Consider the following 16,861-nt stretch of genomic DNA (forward strand, 5'->3'; position numbering starts at 1 on the left):
CCCCAGGCTTTGATTAGTGCAAGTCTTCAAAGAATGAAACCTCTCCTACTCAGTCTGACTATCTGAGTTCCAATCTGTGAAGCCACTGTAGGTACCTTTTACATAATCACATTTTAGACCTTATAAAAAAATGTGTTTCAGTTCTTACAGATATAATCACATTTACAATAAATCAGTCACTCCAGGATATTTACCTTTTTGATCCTACAATAACACATTTTGCCTTTTGTGACCATTGTCACTTGTCTTTCCAGTTTGTTACCAAACATTGGATGGTCTTTCTTTCTTTTCAACTCGTTTCCACTGAATTGATTCTGTAAAGTAATCTTTATGCTTTCTACTTTGCCATTAAACACAACCCACACGCTCAAAGAAGCAAATGGATAGTTGTATGAATAGTATGAGTATGAATAAAACTGGTGTAGTTTCTGTAACATTGATTACATTGATTTTGGTTTCAGGATACAAAGCCTTGCAAGACTAGTTGTGGGGAAATAAAGGCCCTGTCACCATAGTTACAAAGAAGTATCATTATGGAGATTGATGCTTGTTTAAATTCTTTAATGAATTCCTATACTTTGAGTTTTCTATAACATGATTTGCAACTTTCCTTGAGGGACTGAATACAATATAGAATATAGCTTATTGTGTGTCAGTTTTTCGTTTTTATAGAAATAAGATGATTGGTTCTAGCTGTTATTTTACAGCGCTGTGCTCAGTTAGACACATTCATTTTGTCTGTCATGCTCGTTCCAACCTTTGAGTCCATTACCGCAGCTCGGGTCAAGTGCAGTCCTAATCCTGCTGTCATATAGCCGTCGTCATCACACTCTGATCAACTTAGCACACTGTTACTCTTCACTTTGACGCTAACCGTGGTGAGCAGCGTTTTCTCACCGTGCAAAGCACCGTCCTTTTTTCCCGGAGCAGAACCCACCTGTCATATGGACACCTAACAGTTTTCCCCTAAGTAGCGATGATGGTTGCACTCATTTTGATGGCCGCTCATAAAGCGACAGCACACGAGGACTGGCTAATGAGCTATGTTAAGATAATGCCACCTGCTTCACTTCCAGCTCCCACCACTCACTGCTCAACTCAAGTGTTCATTTAGTAATGCATTTCTGTTGTTTACCACCTATGTCAGCAATGGATCAGTTTTTAAATGATGATAGGAATAATTTGTGGCTCATTGTTGGCCTTGAAAATGACTTATTTCAATCTCTCCTTTTTGATGTTCCAAACAATGCTTTTTTTATAAAATGTTTAAAGAAGGATAAATAAAGACACCCAGATGACTTTATTTCACCTTGGTTCAGACATTCTAAGAAACTATTATCATCCTTTTATATCGTGAAAGAACAAAGGAAAGTCTGGGACCCCGAATGTTTTTTAAGGGATGTTTTTGAGACAAAATTAAGATGGATGATAAGCGAGGTGGAAGATTTATGGGGTCTGTCTCCGCAGGTCCCTTGTTGCTAACCTGGCAGCGGCAAACTGCTACAAAAAGGAAAAACACCTGGACTTGGACAGCAACTGGGAGCTGGTGAAGAAAGCCAAGGTCTATTATATTGCGGTAAGTGAGACCCTCTCCATTCAATATGACTGTTCCCCAACTCTATTGCCAGAAGACGACAAAATGTTAAGAGGCTTTATTCAGGAAATGGCTCAGCGCGCCTTCTGCATTGTCAATATATCCATTCATCCTTTGTCGGGTGAAATGAGCTATGTTACCTATTGAGACAATACAGCTCCATTCTCCCTATTTTACCCTCCTCTTTGTGCATGGAGCTGCTGCACAGTGTGAAATTGTTCTACATGTAATGCATTCATTCATTCCTTTTTTACGTGAAGACAAGCCAACAGGTGCTGTGAAAGTGTGAAAATTGATTATTCAAGTTCATTCGGCTTTACCCCCTCCGACACAATCTTCCCCCTACAGACAAAACACACACACAGATTGAGTAGGACAGATGTGAGCTTAGACACACACACACACACACACACACACACACACACACACACACACACACACACACACACACACACACACACACACACACACACACACACACACACACACACACACACACACAAAAGCTCCAGGCACTGAGGTAATGTCTTTACTTAAAGCTCCTGCAGTAGGATGGCCTGCCATGCTCATGTTTCACTGTTTGGGATTACATTTAATTCTGGCAGATCAACATTTTCTCTGATCTCAAGTCAAGATGATAGCCTTGAAATTGCGCTGCATTCCACGTCTATAAGCAGTTAATTATCGGCATAAATCAGCGTTACAGCTTGGCCATCTACGTACTCCTTGGCATATTGTCCCAAGTGAAATTCACAATAGTACCTCTGTTGCCCACAAGCACTTTAAACATGAGTGTACTGTACTCCAATAATGATGGAGGTTTCATAATTAGCCGCCCAGTGGTAGAAACAAACACCCCCTCCCAGAAAAGAAAAAAAAAAAATGTCAGTGCTTGTGCCAGAAAGCAGATCAGTCAGTCCATCCTCCAGAGTTTGTGTGGTCTCATTTTTAGCCTCTGCTTCGCATTAGCAAACACGGCACATCCTCTGCAAATTGGCAGTTGGGTTTTGCCCACATCCGACAGTGTAGCGCGCAGGGAAAAGCTTCCGTGGGATTTGAGGGGGGATAGAAGGGCCACAAATGGGTGTTTGTCAGTGCTCGGAATCTCAAACGTCGTTTTCAACGTTCCTCCCGGGCCTCTTTGTCAAAACAGGGGGATCATTCGCTTTATTAGGGTCCCATTGGCACTTCTGAAGTACTTAGCCAGATACACAGCCACAGCTATTCCCACTTAATACTGTGTGGCGTGTCTAGACCGGTGTTCACTAAGGCCTCCTCTCTCCATTAACCTTGTCGAGAGCACTCAGATGTATTTACCCAATTTACAGCCAGATTGTACATTTCACTCTCTCTGCCTCTCACTGTACCAACCTCTGCTGTGCATTAATGCGCTTTGTTGATTTTTATTAAACGACTGCTGGGCGGTATTCGCAGGCTTGTACAATCTAATCTGTAAATGTAATCACAGAAAAAGCGCGCATGTGTGTATGTTTGCATGTTATTTAGCTCGCACGTGTTTGTTAGAGCATGTGTGTTAAAGAGGTGATTGATGATTCCTGGCAGAGGCTCTCAAGGTGCCTGCTACTATGTGGTGTGATTGGATGAAAACAGAATTATTAGAGGGCTCTTGCAGCCAGTCTGGCTCATCCAGCAGCAGCGGCGGGGCTGGTGGCAGACGCAGAGCAGGGAGGCAGCACTGCCATTTCTCACAAAGAGAGAGAATGTTGAACTCCTGCCAAATGTTTGGTGGCAGGCTGTTGCTAGGAAATCTGGGTCCTTAGGCAAATCATTGCACAAAGACCAATAACAAAGGCGTGAGGGGGAAGAAGGAATGGCTAAACGCATTTCAGGCAGAGGATATCTCTTTTTTTGTGGAATGCCATTGCTGCTGCAGTGATGTTTACAGTTATTTCTTTCCCCGACGATTGTAAACATCAGAAATAGAGGGTGATGTGTTGTGTAAAGGGGAGATGAGTGACTCTAATTGGTGGGGGTGATGTGTGCGTGCTGGCCCAGTTAGCCTCTCCCCCCCCCCCCCCCACCCCCCTTCCCTTCACTCTCTCTTTCCTTCCATTCCCATCCCCCTTGGCCCTCTATGGACACCCTCCTCCTCCTCTCCTTTTGCTGTCTCCTCTGCATCCCCCCCGCTCTTTCTCCAGTCTCCCAGACACACATACACTTGCTGCTAAACACACACAGCATGCACGTACACATTCTGCAGCATACCACTGGCTTGTTTTTCTTACCACTGAGCGCTTTGCCCTGTAATTTGATCTCCACTGCTTGATGCATCCTCCTCGATGCCACTTTGAATTAACCTATGGCTCCACAGCTCTCCTTAGCCTCGGCTAATAAAATGGCCTATCCTAACTTAAGCCATTTACATTCAGGGAAAAAAAGGAAGCACTTGGTCCATCTCTCGGTCATGCACCGGGCAAGAAGCAGAAATGAAGGAGAGGGGAGACGAACAAGACAATTGACTGTGAAAAGGCCTGTTAATGACTGGGCACAGATGGTCAGAAATAACCCAAGGATAGACGGAGGAGACACTCGCCTCTGCCAACTGGCCTCATACACACAACTCACCCAATGAGACACAAGCTGCAGAGCTGTTAGGGTCACAAACCTGATCACAGCTGTGGACACTGTTCGTTTACGCCCCTCAGCTAATGGCGCTATCGCTGTTAGCCTGCGAGAGGTTAGCCACGCCCGAGGAAAACAGCTAGCCCACCTTTTTTTCAAACAGCGCAGCAACTTGATATAGAATGCCTCACACTGTTAACACTGGCACACTGAATATAGCATTAATTGGCAGTTTTATTCTTGCCCTCACTGCAGGGGAAAGCTGAGTTCAGCTTCAGTCACCGTAGCATAATATGCAAGGAAAAGAGGCGAAGGGGAGGGCGAAAGCAGGGTGGGGGGGAAGCGCAATACTGGCACCACAAGCAGCAAGTCAGCCTGCTTACACTCCAGAGTGGCACACACACACATTGTAGATGTGTATATATATATTGTTACTCCGCCCAACCAGCCCCTGCAATTTGCAGCCTAAAAAGTGAAGAGAGAGGTTTCTCCAAACACAACTAACTGACATCTCATCGGCCAGCCGAAGGGCTGATTAGCACAGAGGTGACTGCGGCTGTGTGTCTGTCCAACTCAGAGGTCTGTCCTCACGCTGACCTTGAGCTTCCTCTCCCTCTCTTCCTCTGTCCTTTTCTACCCTCTGCTCTCCTTCCACTCTCCCTCTCACCACTGCTCTTTATCTCCAAATTTTCTCCCTTCCTCTGCCTCCAACTCTTCCCTCCCGTCACCCTCTCCTTTTCTGTCTTTTTCTCTCTTTCCTCTGTACTGCACCACTCTGCACTGCCCCTGTCCTTCCACATAGCCAGGAAGGGATCACGAGGCAAAATGCAGGCTGTAGAGAGAAAGAGGGAGGGAAGAGAAGTGGAGGGGGGGGGAAAAAAACTGGCAGGCTCCCCCTTTGTCTGCAGGCGATCAGTTACAGTCTTGGTTGCCGATGAAATTTAATCCCTACCGCATTTACATGCCAAGTTTGACTTCTGGCAAGCCTTATTAAATAGATTTGTAAATCATTTCATCTTGATTAAAATCTGTTCTCAAGGGATCAACATTTTTTCGCCTAGCTTGTGTTTTGTTATGTGCACAATCTGTGCCCACTGGTGTTAAAATTTGAAAGTCAACCCTTGTTGGTGTTATTCTTTCTGTGCGAGTGAGTGTGAGCAGTAGGTTTAGGGGACAAAGAGCGATGGGTGCCAAGTCCCGTCCGTCACCGGGCAAGCCACTGTGTCAGCATGTCTCCATCTCTGGAGGTCATGTTGGTGGGCAGGCAGCGGCTATGATGTGTATTCCCTTTATTAGGCTGACACCACAGCGTCTTTAGCATGGAACAATGTCATTTCAAATTGTGTCTAATCAGATGGCATTTTGTAATTGCCAGCAAGCATCTTATGAATATGAATTCATAATTGTTCAATTACAAGCCGACTGCATCATATTTATTGGCTTTTTTTTTTCTTTTCTCCCGCTGGCCTGGGCCAATTATAGGATTTAAATCTTGAGGCAATCAAGTGATAAGGGTGAGGCGTTTAGTGTTTGCTGTCACTATATAATTCTCCCGAATGTTAAACATGCATCTGGGAGGGCAGTATTTGTCAGAAGGCTCTGCGTGGAGGTGCACCTGCCTAATTGAGTGGTAATGAGCTGTCAGGAGTGTGGGCTTGGTGATTGGCTCTTGGCGGGGCGTCCCGTGCCAGTGGGATGTATGGGCTGGCCCGGCCCTGCAGGAGGAGCAGCCAGCCCCACAGCGCTGCAGGCTTGAGTGGGCGGGGCGAGGTAAATTAGGGTGGAGAGGCCAAACGGTGCTGACTGCGGAGACATCCTGTGGCTTTCACCCGTCTGTGAGATTTATTTAGGTTGCTTACAATTATCCTTACTCCTGATCTGGTTTTACGTCTTGATGTTTGAGGGGGAAGACGATTGCAGCTGTTTTGCTTCTGTAAAAATAGCAATACGGCAATCTAAATGCTCAATAAGAAATACAAGTTTTGCATTTAATATTTACTTCAGGCCACTATTTGTTTGGGATTATTTGTTCTTCTGTTAGAAATAGAAAAAATTTAAATCACACTCCTGGCTTCTTCTGAAATCACTCTGTATTTACTATATTGTACACTGTATATTCTCACTCTGATAATTCCAACATTGGAAGGAATAAGTACTATCCACGGCATGTAAACGTGTTTGTGCTAATCATCCCACAATGCAACAGTCAGAAATGTCACTCTTCTGCACATACAACCTTTAAGTTAAAGCATCAGATGTAAAAGTACTTTTAATGATTGTATAACGATCGTTATATCATTATAAATGCACTATATTGTTAATACTGATGATTTTTATGGTAGCGGGATAGGTTGAAGCTATCTTAGACTACATTAAAAACCAATCATAGTCTGTTCCAATGCATCTCATTTTATTGAGACTATCATATGCTAGTAATAGAGTTGGAAGTTGAGGGAAACTTACCGCCATTCACTTTGAAATACGGTGGAGTTGTATGAAGTATCAGCAGTAACATTCAAATACTTCAGTAAAGTACAGGCACTTTGTAGCTGGTTATTTTGCCCAACTGTTGATTGTTGCCCTTTTTAATCTTCAGTGCTTTGGCATTGCAAATATTTTGCAAACTGATTTGGACCAAGTGTACAAGATGTCAAGGTTCAGTTTATTTTGTTATAATGGACGAGAAGTTCTCATCATACCAAAAGGCATCTATTCTGGTTCAGATTTGTGTATTTGTGATTTATTCTTTTTATTTATTTTTTTGTAAGAAGTGTGTGTGTGGAAATACTTTAAAGTTGGCAGGGCTGTGCTGGTTTTATTTTAGGAGTCTTTATTTCTAGCATCCTAATTTGAACAACAACAGGAAAAATGCTTTAATCCACTGCATCTTGAGTAATTGCCTCTTGGGGGGGGGGGCACATTTTTGGACTCTGGCTGTATTCCAGGCTGCAGTCTATATTACTCTACCAGCGTGCAGTGACTCTCTCCTTGTACACCCACGTTACCTTGTAAAAACAGTTTTCCTTCTTCAGCAGGGAAAATGTCCTTTCACCCTGGATTACTGTGTGCATCTGCTCCACTGGCAACAACTCTGTTTTCCTCTGCCTTTTTAAAAAGGATGAAATAGTTCAGACTTAATGATATTTCTACTTTTTCATCACCTTGTCCCTTTGCTCCCTCTGCATCAAAGCACTTGCTGTGTGCTTTTTTATTCATGAGACCAAGTTGTGAAACGCAGAATAATGTTTCGCTCCTATACTGGGATGTTGTGGCCATTTGTGCGAGTTCCATGGCTTAATTGAATAGACTGAGTAATTATTTGTCAAGTAATGCTGAGCAGAAAATAAATAGCCACTTTGCGGCTGTGAATTGTGCCTGATGGCCATGTGTTGATACTCTCACCAGGGAGAGTAAAAACCTGCTCTACTGGCTAAGTATCTGATTAAGATTCACATGATGAAACCACAGACGCTTTAGGATAGTGTGTCTCCTGGGCAAAGATAGTGAGTAGAGTTAAGTGTCGGACGCTGTTAAATTATCACGCAGGAACATAAAGCCTCGACTGAATAAATATCGCCAAAATATTTTCCTCGCCACAAACCATTTGCAACACGCGGGTCAGCTTAACAGTTTCTGAAAGTGGCCTACAAAGACTCATCACAGATGTGCATCTCTGTGCAGCAGATGCTGGACACTGTTCTTTGACAATCGTTTCCTTCTGCAAGGTTTCATTTTTCCCTTTTATGTTGCTGTAGCTTGTTTATGGTCCGTAATAAGCCTGTGCATATCTTCCTTCTGCCAGTTTGGCCCTGATCCATTGTAAACTGCCGGTCATTTTTCTCTATCATCCTTTTCAAAAGAGACTAATGACTTGTAAGGATAATATAATATGTTATAATGATTTGATCATTCATTCATTTTAGTTAGAATTCTCAAGATATTCACTACAGTATATCACACCTCAATTTTGTTGCGATTAATGGCCAGCCAACACAAGCTTCTACTCTCTCTGATGGGAAACAAACAAAGTGTAAAAACAAAAAGTTGTTGTTTCATGGGGTGTTATATGCGGGACTATTTTTTTGGCTGGGAGCAGTGAGTGGAGTCAAAGCAGGTTGCATGGCAACCACACAATAATGAGAAGTCTAACAAGAAGTCCTTGCACCCCGCAAGAAATTGCCCTCCACCTAAGTACAACTTGTTTAAAAAAAAGTTGTTGTTCACACTGATTTTAACAAACAACATTTGTAAAACAGGGAGATTTGCCTGTGCTTGTTTTTTCCCCCTCTTCCTGGTCTTTAAGCTAAGCTAAGCTAACCATCGCCTGGCTGTAGCGTTCCATTCAATAACTATATCAAACTTCTGATCTAACTCTCTGCTTAACAGAAAAATAGCATATTTCCCCAAAAATTTAAAAATGTATCAAACATTTTGAAATCTGTATCTGAAAATGCTCTGATCAATTGTATCAATAATTGTTAGGTCCATACAAAAAATTCTTCACTAGTTCCCAGAGCTTAAGGAGACCAACAATCTAAAGAGATTCAATTTACAAAGATTAATAATAAAAAAGAAAAGCAGCAAAACATCACATTTGAAAGGCTGTAACCAGAGGATGTGTAGAACCCCTACTCATGAAATCAATCTTTATTGATTATGAAACTAATAGTTTCACTGCAGCTTCGGATAGTTCGGGTAAGCACATGCAGTGGGAAAGTGTTTATTTTTCATACATGGTCCCACTCAGACATCGGCTAGTACTCTGACCTTATCTATTGTTTCTCAAGTGTATATTGTAAGCAGCTTTGGAGGCTTTATAGAGATTTAGCCTGCAGGGCTGCCGTTGCTCTGGTGGAACATTTGGACCTCTGGCGAGTGTCAGATTTTCAGCAGCACATTAAATCTCTTAACCCAGTTCTTTTTTCCCCCTCCCCTTCCTCTCTCTGTCTCTCTCTTCCTCTTTCCATCTCTCCTTCCCATGCTAACAAGCTGGCTGTGATTTATTTTTCATGTGCAGCGTTGTTAGCCGCCGCCATTTTTTTTCTGCGGCATCTAAACTGTTGTGCCAGTGGTTAGCCTGGTGCCTGTGCCCTGAGGGGCCAGGGAGTGGAAATGCAGCCAGAGCAGCTGCACATCCACCCTGAGCGGGCAAAGTCCTCCAGCCTCACTGTGATGGCGAGGCCAGAGCCACTTTGATTAGCATGTCCATCCTTATTGGCCAGCTTGAATGTCATGCACCAGGAGCCCAGTTGTCTAATGCTTTGGCTGGCCAACGGTGCCGCTCACTGCTATTACTGATAGGGCAGCTTGTTCCAGCGTGGGGGAGAGGCCAGGGATAGTGCCAGAGTGCCAAATGATTGTCCTCGGGTAAATGAAAAGCAGACCTCTTCCTTTTTGATGTTCTTTATGTGCGTGTCTTATTTTCAGATGCTGTGGCGCAATCACATTTGAAAGCATTTTGGGCTGCCTACATAACAAGGGGGAACCAATCAAAACAATAACTGTGGTTCCTTTTGACAAAGCCCTTGGCTCACAATTGTCAGAAGATGTAAGCTGACTCATCCACACAAGAAGGGCATGTATCCCTGGGAGCGAGGGGCGAAAAGCTATGATGAATCTTCCCCTCTGTGCTCTCCTCTCTCCACTGAGCCTGCATGGATTAATTACATGACTAGTAGCTAGTTTGGTCCCATTATTTATTTTTTCTAATGAATAATTTTATTCTCCCTCGCCTCCTAGATTTTATTCTGCTCAGGACTTTTCGTCTTCACCCTGTGGAAATAAGAATGCATTGATTATTTTCCATCTAGCAAATATCCCACCAACTGAGGAATAACATGCCTTTCCCCTAATTGGTTTGTTTATCTTGAGCAACAGACTCTGGGTTTGTTTGGACTCTGGCTGGCATCCACACACTGCACCGCTCCTCAGCATGATTACTCACCTTGGGAGGAGGCTGCTGGAGCAAGGTTGATGTTCCCCGCATAGACATCAGGCTGTCATTCTCCCCGCTTATGTGACATCATTTGCCAAGACAGATTTGTTACAGGAAAAATACATTCAGACCTAAAAAGGGATTGATTTAAGGACAGGCTGCAAGTGGAAAAAGGCGACAGGAGGGATGGGGGCTCCCAGACACATTTCACCACTCAGAGGGCTCGGGCCGGATCCAAACAAGCTGCCAACAGAAGATGGATTCTGGCTTCATGTATAATTGATAAACTGTATGTTCTAGGTGTCAGCTTTAAAGAGAGAGCTAGGACTATATCAGGAAGCTATTTTTCGTCTCTGAGGCGAGCATCATTTTTATTTTGTCCTCCCCCGTTCTCTGGCTTATCTTCTCAGTTCAGAAAGCCCCGTTGAAAATTATCGTTTTCTTTGAACGTGACGTTCGGGAAGTGCAGCTTTAAAAGCACATCCTGTTCCTGCGCCTATTAAGAGTGCTAGTCCAGGGCAGATAGCCATCTGCAAAGTTGACTGTACATCCTGAGTTATCAGGATTAGCCATCTCACTCTTGACACCTAGCACATTAATATAAGCTATGGGGGACTCTATCCTGCTGAAAGCAGCGTAAAAGGATTAATGCAGCGCTTATCCTTTTGGAAATAATGCCCTTTATTGAGCGGATTTGACACTGTAAAAGCTAATGATGACATTGAATGGAGCAAGAATGAGTAATGGCGCATCATCACGTGTCATGCAGCCAGAACAGTCGCTATTTGCATTCTGACGGCTCAAACTGTATTGATTTTGCTGAAGGCGTTCGGTTGTTTTTCTTCTGCAGCAGTAAGAAAGTGTTACTCAATCACCAACGTCCTGTGGCTAATGACAGTCCTCTCCCTGCAGGCCCAATGACACGCTTTGTTCATTGTCATATTGTATGCTCCAATCTCACCTCTGAGCTCTTTGAGCTGCTGCAATTACTGTACATGAAACACAATCTGCCAGCATTTCCTCCCTCCTGTCTGTCATGCACATACTGTGGAGTTAATGTGGCTTTGCCCACTCACTTCAATAGCAGCACATCTTAATCCTGCCGGTCACATCTTTGAGTGGTAGCAGTACAGTTTGTGCCATAAAGGCTTGACTACTTCAGTGGACCATAGGAGGGTTGAGTACCCTATATTTTTTTCTTTCACATAATATAGTAGCGCAGATAAGAAGTTTTCTATTGTCTTTTTACTCTGGATTTTAGGTATAAAAAATGTCCTTATTCTGAATTCACATGATTCGTTTTAATACCCCCCATGTTTAATTCATTCAATGTTATGCGATGTAAACAGAAAATCCACCTGCATGGGTTATGAGTGCAAAACCCATGGTAACGGCAAAGCATATTTCAGGACCCTAACCTTGCTCCGACGCCATTCTGTCCGTAACATTATTTAAGGAGCCACAAAACATTAAGGCAATTTTTCAATCATATCAGAAATCTACGGTGGCCTACAGGTGACGTAGAAAAAGCCAAAGACACTATCTATAGCAGAGTAGAAAAAAGTAGTCCCGTTGAAAGGCTCATTCAGAGTTATTAAAAACACAACGACTGTGATTATACACTAATGAAAACATATTATATTCCATTCCTGCTAATAGATCCCTCTAGATGCAACACACTGTCCCTTTAAATCAAGCTAACATGATTGTAATTCAGTGGCAGAGTCTTTCCTTGACCCCCTAACATGATTTGATTATAAAGAGGTTAAACAACTGTTATAATAAATCTGTCAAATCTTTAATAAGATGTGCCGTTTTGTATCGGGCATTATAACACTGAGGTGGCGGACAAGTGGCCATCAGGGCCACCAGAGAACATTTGCTCTGTTCTTTCGTGCTAAATTGCCGCTTCCCCTAGGTGTTTTATTTTAGCAGGAAATATAGTAACCTTATCAATCACAGCTGCTTCCCTCTCTCCCAAGGACTTGTGTTGATATGTTCTAAGTACTCTCTCCTTTAGCGCTTTTAATGAGTATATTGCATGCTCATTTCAGCAATGCCTCCCTGTTTCTTAATGAGTTGATAAAGCCCCATTTATGGAAGCAAATCCTGATTTCTGATTTGCATTACCGACTCTTGTATAACCACACACGGTGGAAATGTACATGATTGCGTCGCTGAGATGTTGGCCTGTGTGTGTGTGTGTGTGTGTGTGTGTGTGTGTGTGTGTGTGTGTGTGTGTGTGTGTGTGTGTGTGTGTGTGTGTGTGTGTGTGTGTGTGTGTGTGTGTGTGTGTGTGTGTGTGTGTGTGTGTGTGTGTGTGTGTGTGTGTGTGTGTGTGTGTGTGTGTGTGTGTGTGTGTGTGTGTGTGTGTGTGTGTGTGTGTGTGTGTGTGTGTGTGTGTGTGTGTGCGTGTGTGCGCGCATGTGTAGGGACACAGGAGATGGACAGATTAGATACAGTAGATGCTGCACGGCTCCGGCCGTTTGTGCGTAGAATGTGATTCAGTTGTGAGGTTTGAGACGGGCTGTGAAGCTGCTCTGGGTCCTGTGATGGGTGAGAGGACAGACTGACAGTGACAGTGGGGTGGTAATGGCTCTGAATGAGGAGGAATGGCCCCTGTAAGGCCCCTCGCCCAGTGGCACGGCAGCTCTGTCCAAATACACTGTAAAATGAATTCTTCTCTACACCTGTGTAGAGGGTTTTTTTTTGCCTCCACAGAACTTGAAATCAAGGCTATTTATAGCGTCAGCAATCTGAGGAAAAAGGGTGAAAGAAATGGAAAAACGCTACCCTTAAAGAAACCCAGCCTTCACTTGTATTGAGTATCAGCAGCTGCAGCAACGCCATAGCCCATCAGATGTTAAGACATCAGTGGAAGTGGAAAAAAATGAGAGGATGTTCACATTCGCAGTTCTTTTTTTTTAACAGGACCCCAAACAGATAGCCAAGAGGGAGTCGCTTGGCTGATCAAAGGCGACCTTTAGACGTGTGATCAGAGTTGTGGAAATATCAGTACGAGTGCACATGCATGTGATTTCCCGGGTTTGTTTTCATACATTTGCCTCTTTTGCCCTCGGTGCCCGTTTTCGTCTCTGAAACTGAAACATCATGTCTAGAACTTTTGCTGGGGAGCTCTGCAGTTCATCAAAAATGCATTCACTCGCTCTTCTTCTAACTCCTCGCCTCTGATACCCTTGTCATATCATATCCATGTCATGTCAGTGTGTGTATTAATTATGTAGCAGGCGCAGTTGAGGAGACAATATTGATGCATCTCAACTAGACGTCCTATATATATATCACCCGTTGTTGGGAATCATAAACAAGACCTAATTAAGGATGAGAAGACGCTTTAATGTTTAGCCCTGTGAGTAAATAATTATTGGCCAGTGTTTACATGAAGCTATTTTTTTCTTTCTTGCTGCCTCTCTCGGGCTCCATTTTATTCTCGGAGTCAAACTCTACTCAACCGTTGTGGTCATTTTTTCTGGTTCAACTGAGGTGTTTGACCCCAGTCAGCCTGTCTGGGTTCAGCCCATTTTTTCTGTCTGCAGAGCTCTCACCCAGTAGCACCCTTTTGGTGGTGTACCAAATTGCAAACGTAATTTGCAAGCAAAATTCTGCATGAGTAAGAGGTCATGTTGTAATTCCTCGGCACACATGCCAGATCCTGTTTTGGATTTGAGTTTCTGTTTATGAGTCCTACCTGTGCTTTATTCGTATGGAACAATTGAATACATTCCCCCACCAAATGAATATCAGGAGGCAACACAGTTCTGTATGGTTCCTCTTTAAATGCAGCCGTCTCCCTCCGGTCCTGTTCCTCCGACTGTAACGAATGATCTCTCAGGATTAAAACCACTACAAACACTTGAGAGAAATATTAATCTTCTTTTGGGACGTCATTCAAAAGTTAAATTCAAAAGGAATAATACCACACTTGTTGTTTTAAATGCCGAGTCTGATATCTGTTTGAAGAAAGATGAAATACATCATGTTATAAAAGCATACTTTAAGTTATTAACCTTGTCCTTGCCAACAACTGAGTCAACATTGATTGTGTGTGTTTTGTAATACTAGAATGATTGTTTTACAGCACCGTGATTGCAGCGGTTTGGCAGGAATAATTGGAAGTTCAAAGCGTCGATTCGTGAGCGTAGCCTGGGGATAGGTTTCTGGAGAAGCTGACACTTCAGACGTATTATGAAGCCATCACGTCTAATTTGCACAGAGCTCTTTGTGTAATTTAGCCCCAGTTCAGAGGAAGAGTCTCCTGCTCTGCACCACAATGCACACTCTGCTTGCATTGTTCACGCTCATTGGAAGAGACACTGAGTGAATGAGTCTTGGAGCTCAAATAATGTGCAGCACTGTTTCTGTCATATTTGTTGCTGTGTAATGGCTCCTGATTTGTAGTTTCCTGCAGCGCCTTTTGGATTTGGTGCAGAGCAGACATCACTGCACAGTATACAGCAACTGTTTTGCTGTGCATCCAGTCCAAAAAGCTTGTTTACAACTCACTGTTGAAGCAACTGCATGACAAAGGGCCTCAAAACGTGCTATTTGAGAGGGGGAGGAAACCTCTTCAGAGGAAGGACTGGGGTTTTCCACATGCCGCCCAGACATTCTCACACATATTGAGTTTGTCTGTGTGCATCTTTGAAGATGCAAATGTGTCAACCACATGTATCCAACCACCCAGCGAGAGGCTGAGATGCTCAACTGCCTTTCTCACGGCTCTTAAATGGCTGCCAGTGATCTTCAGCGGCTCTGCGTGTCTGTGCAGCCCGCAGTTCTTTTTCACGGACAGATTAGTTTTTGTGGTCTATTGAATAATTTGTGCACATTTATCACAGAGCAAAAAACGTCAGTTCAACCACATTATGAGACGGAAGAGATCGTGACTGTAAAATTTTTACGACTTCTCGTGTAGCAGGCTGTTACGGTAGATAGTAAGTGTAAGCCTTCGTAATGATACAGAAGCCATTAATTGGCCATTAATTTAAACCAGAAGTTACTGGAGTCAGCCAACTTAATTTATTGCTTCAACTTTTCAAGATCTATTTTGAATGACAACGCAGACAGGATACGTTTTTATTTTGAACATGCCGTCTCCTTAATCAAGAGAATATTTATACCTCAAACTTGCCAGCCGGCTTTGACGTCTGGTGCAATAAAAAAAGACGGCACATCATAGCTTGGCATATCCTGACAGAAAAGACGTTTGTAAATTATTTATGTTTTCCCTTGCTCTGTCACCTATCATTGCACTATCCTTTTACTCCTGCGTTTTGAAATGCAAGAGTAGTAGTCCTGCAGTGTGGCAAGTCATGTAACTGGCTCTCATTTCAATATCTGAAGTGAAAGGTCGGGATGATATATTCTGTCCTGCCGCGGTGACAGTGACTTACATGCCACCAGTTCAACATGGTAGACTTTTATGAGGCCCACCCTGCCTGTCGAGCAAACTGATAATGAATCAATCTGTGTGAAACATTTATGGGTGGCCCCCCTCCCCCTCCTCGCGTGAGGCCAATTAGAGCCTCCTCGGTGGCCCCTGCTGTCTGAGTCAGGGAAGCCCCTTGCATTGTCATATCAATATTCCTCTGTTGATCTCCAGCTGAGGCGAGTCCGGCTGCTCTTTCCACACATGCTAATTTGCATTCGCCAGCATGTGTGGGAGATGGCTTGCTGGCTGCCTCTCCTCCTTGTTCCCAAACCTACTGTTGGCTCTCGCTCTCTCGCTCTCTCTCTCTCTCTCTCTCTCTCTCTCTATCTCTCTATCTCTGTCTGTCTCTGTCTCTGTCTCTGTCTCTGTCTCTGTCTCTGTCTCTGTCTCTCTCTGTCTCTGTCTGTCTCTCTCTCTGTCTCTCTCTCTCTCTGTCTCTCTCTCTCTCTGTCTGTCTTTTTTCTACTTTTTCTTCTTTTTTTTCGAGAGGAAAAGGTTTCTTGATTCCTGGCATGCCAGAGAAGGGTCCTCTGAGGATTACATTGGCTAAGCCCTTATCACTCCAGGAAATTCACTGCCTGCTTAAAAAAGTGGTAGGAGTAGAAAATCAAGGGGAAGTGTTATTCTTTTTAAGTTTCTCCCTATTCCCGTGGAAAGTTATTACGGGTTTGAAGAAAAGTCCTTTTTTTGGCACTCAAGTTTTCTCGTAACTGCATTTCATATTTCACCCTTCTTTTTTCCTTTTTTTTCCCAAGCGGCTGGTGGAATTTTAGAAGTGGAAAATGTGAAGGCAGGTGCTTGAGAGCGAGGGAGTGAGGGGAGGTTTAGGGAGGGCTGTGCTCACTGGGAAGCGATGTTAAACATCCAGGGGAAATGTTTGTTATTCTAATGGGATACCACCATGGTAACAGCTTTTAGAGACTCCCTAGGCTTTGTGTGGAGTATATGCACGCTTTCATCAATCTCGCCTAATTTCTTTGGGGATTAGCAAATATAATCAGTCCTTTCTCCAAGTCGTCACCTGCTTATCGACATGAATATTATGGTGAAATTTAGCAGAACACGGCCCCTGTTGGATGTGGAAAAAGCAATACACGGCCATTAATATAAATCACAAATTTAAGTGAGCCACTAAATGGATCCAATAGTCATTAGTATTCCTTTTGTGCTGAATGACAACCCAGACAGAATAGCTTACATTTCGCACAAACATATTTGCTTCTTCTTTTAAATCCTTGCAACTGGGACCAAAGCACTTTTCCCTGCTTTACATATTCACGTTAAACATGTTTCAGAC

General features: G+C 43.4%; 1 protein-coding gene across 2 annotated transcripts in view; it reads left to right on the plus strand.

Moving 5' to 3' along the window:
- The window catches only part of adkb (adenosine kinase b), a 94,861-nt gene that overhangs the window by 40,360 nt on the left and 37,640 nt on the right, over positions 1–16,861 (plus strand). For both annotated transcript variants that reach the window (XM_063892596.1, XM_063892597.1), the window contains exon 6: positions 1,468–1,576. In XM_063892596.1, the coding sequence (XP_063748666.1) occupies positions 1,468–1,576 (109 nt within the window). The remainder of the gene's footprint in view (positions 1–1,467; positions 1,577–16,861) is intronic.

Source organism: Eleginops maclovinus, chromosome 10 (assembly GCF_036324505.1).
Source record: "Eleginops maclovinus isolate JMC-PN-2008 ecotype Puerto Natales chromosome 10, JC_Emac_rtc_rv5, whole genome shotgun sequence".
NCBI classification, from domain to species: Eukaryota; Metazoa; Chordata; class Actinopteri; order Perciformes; family Eleginopidae; genus Eleginops; species Eleginops maclovinus.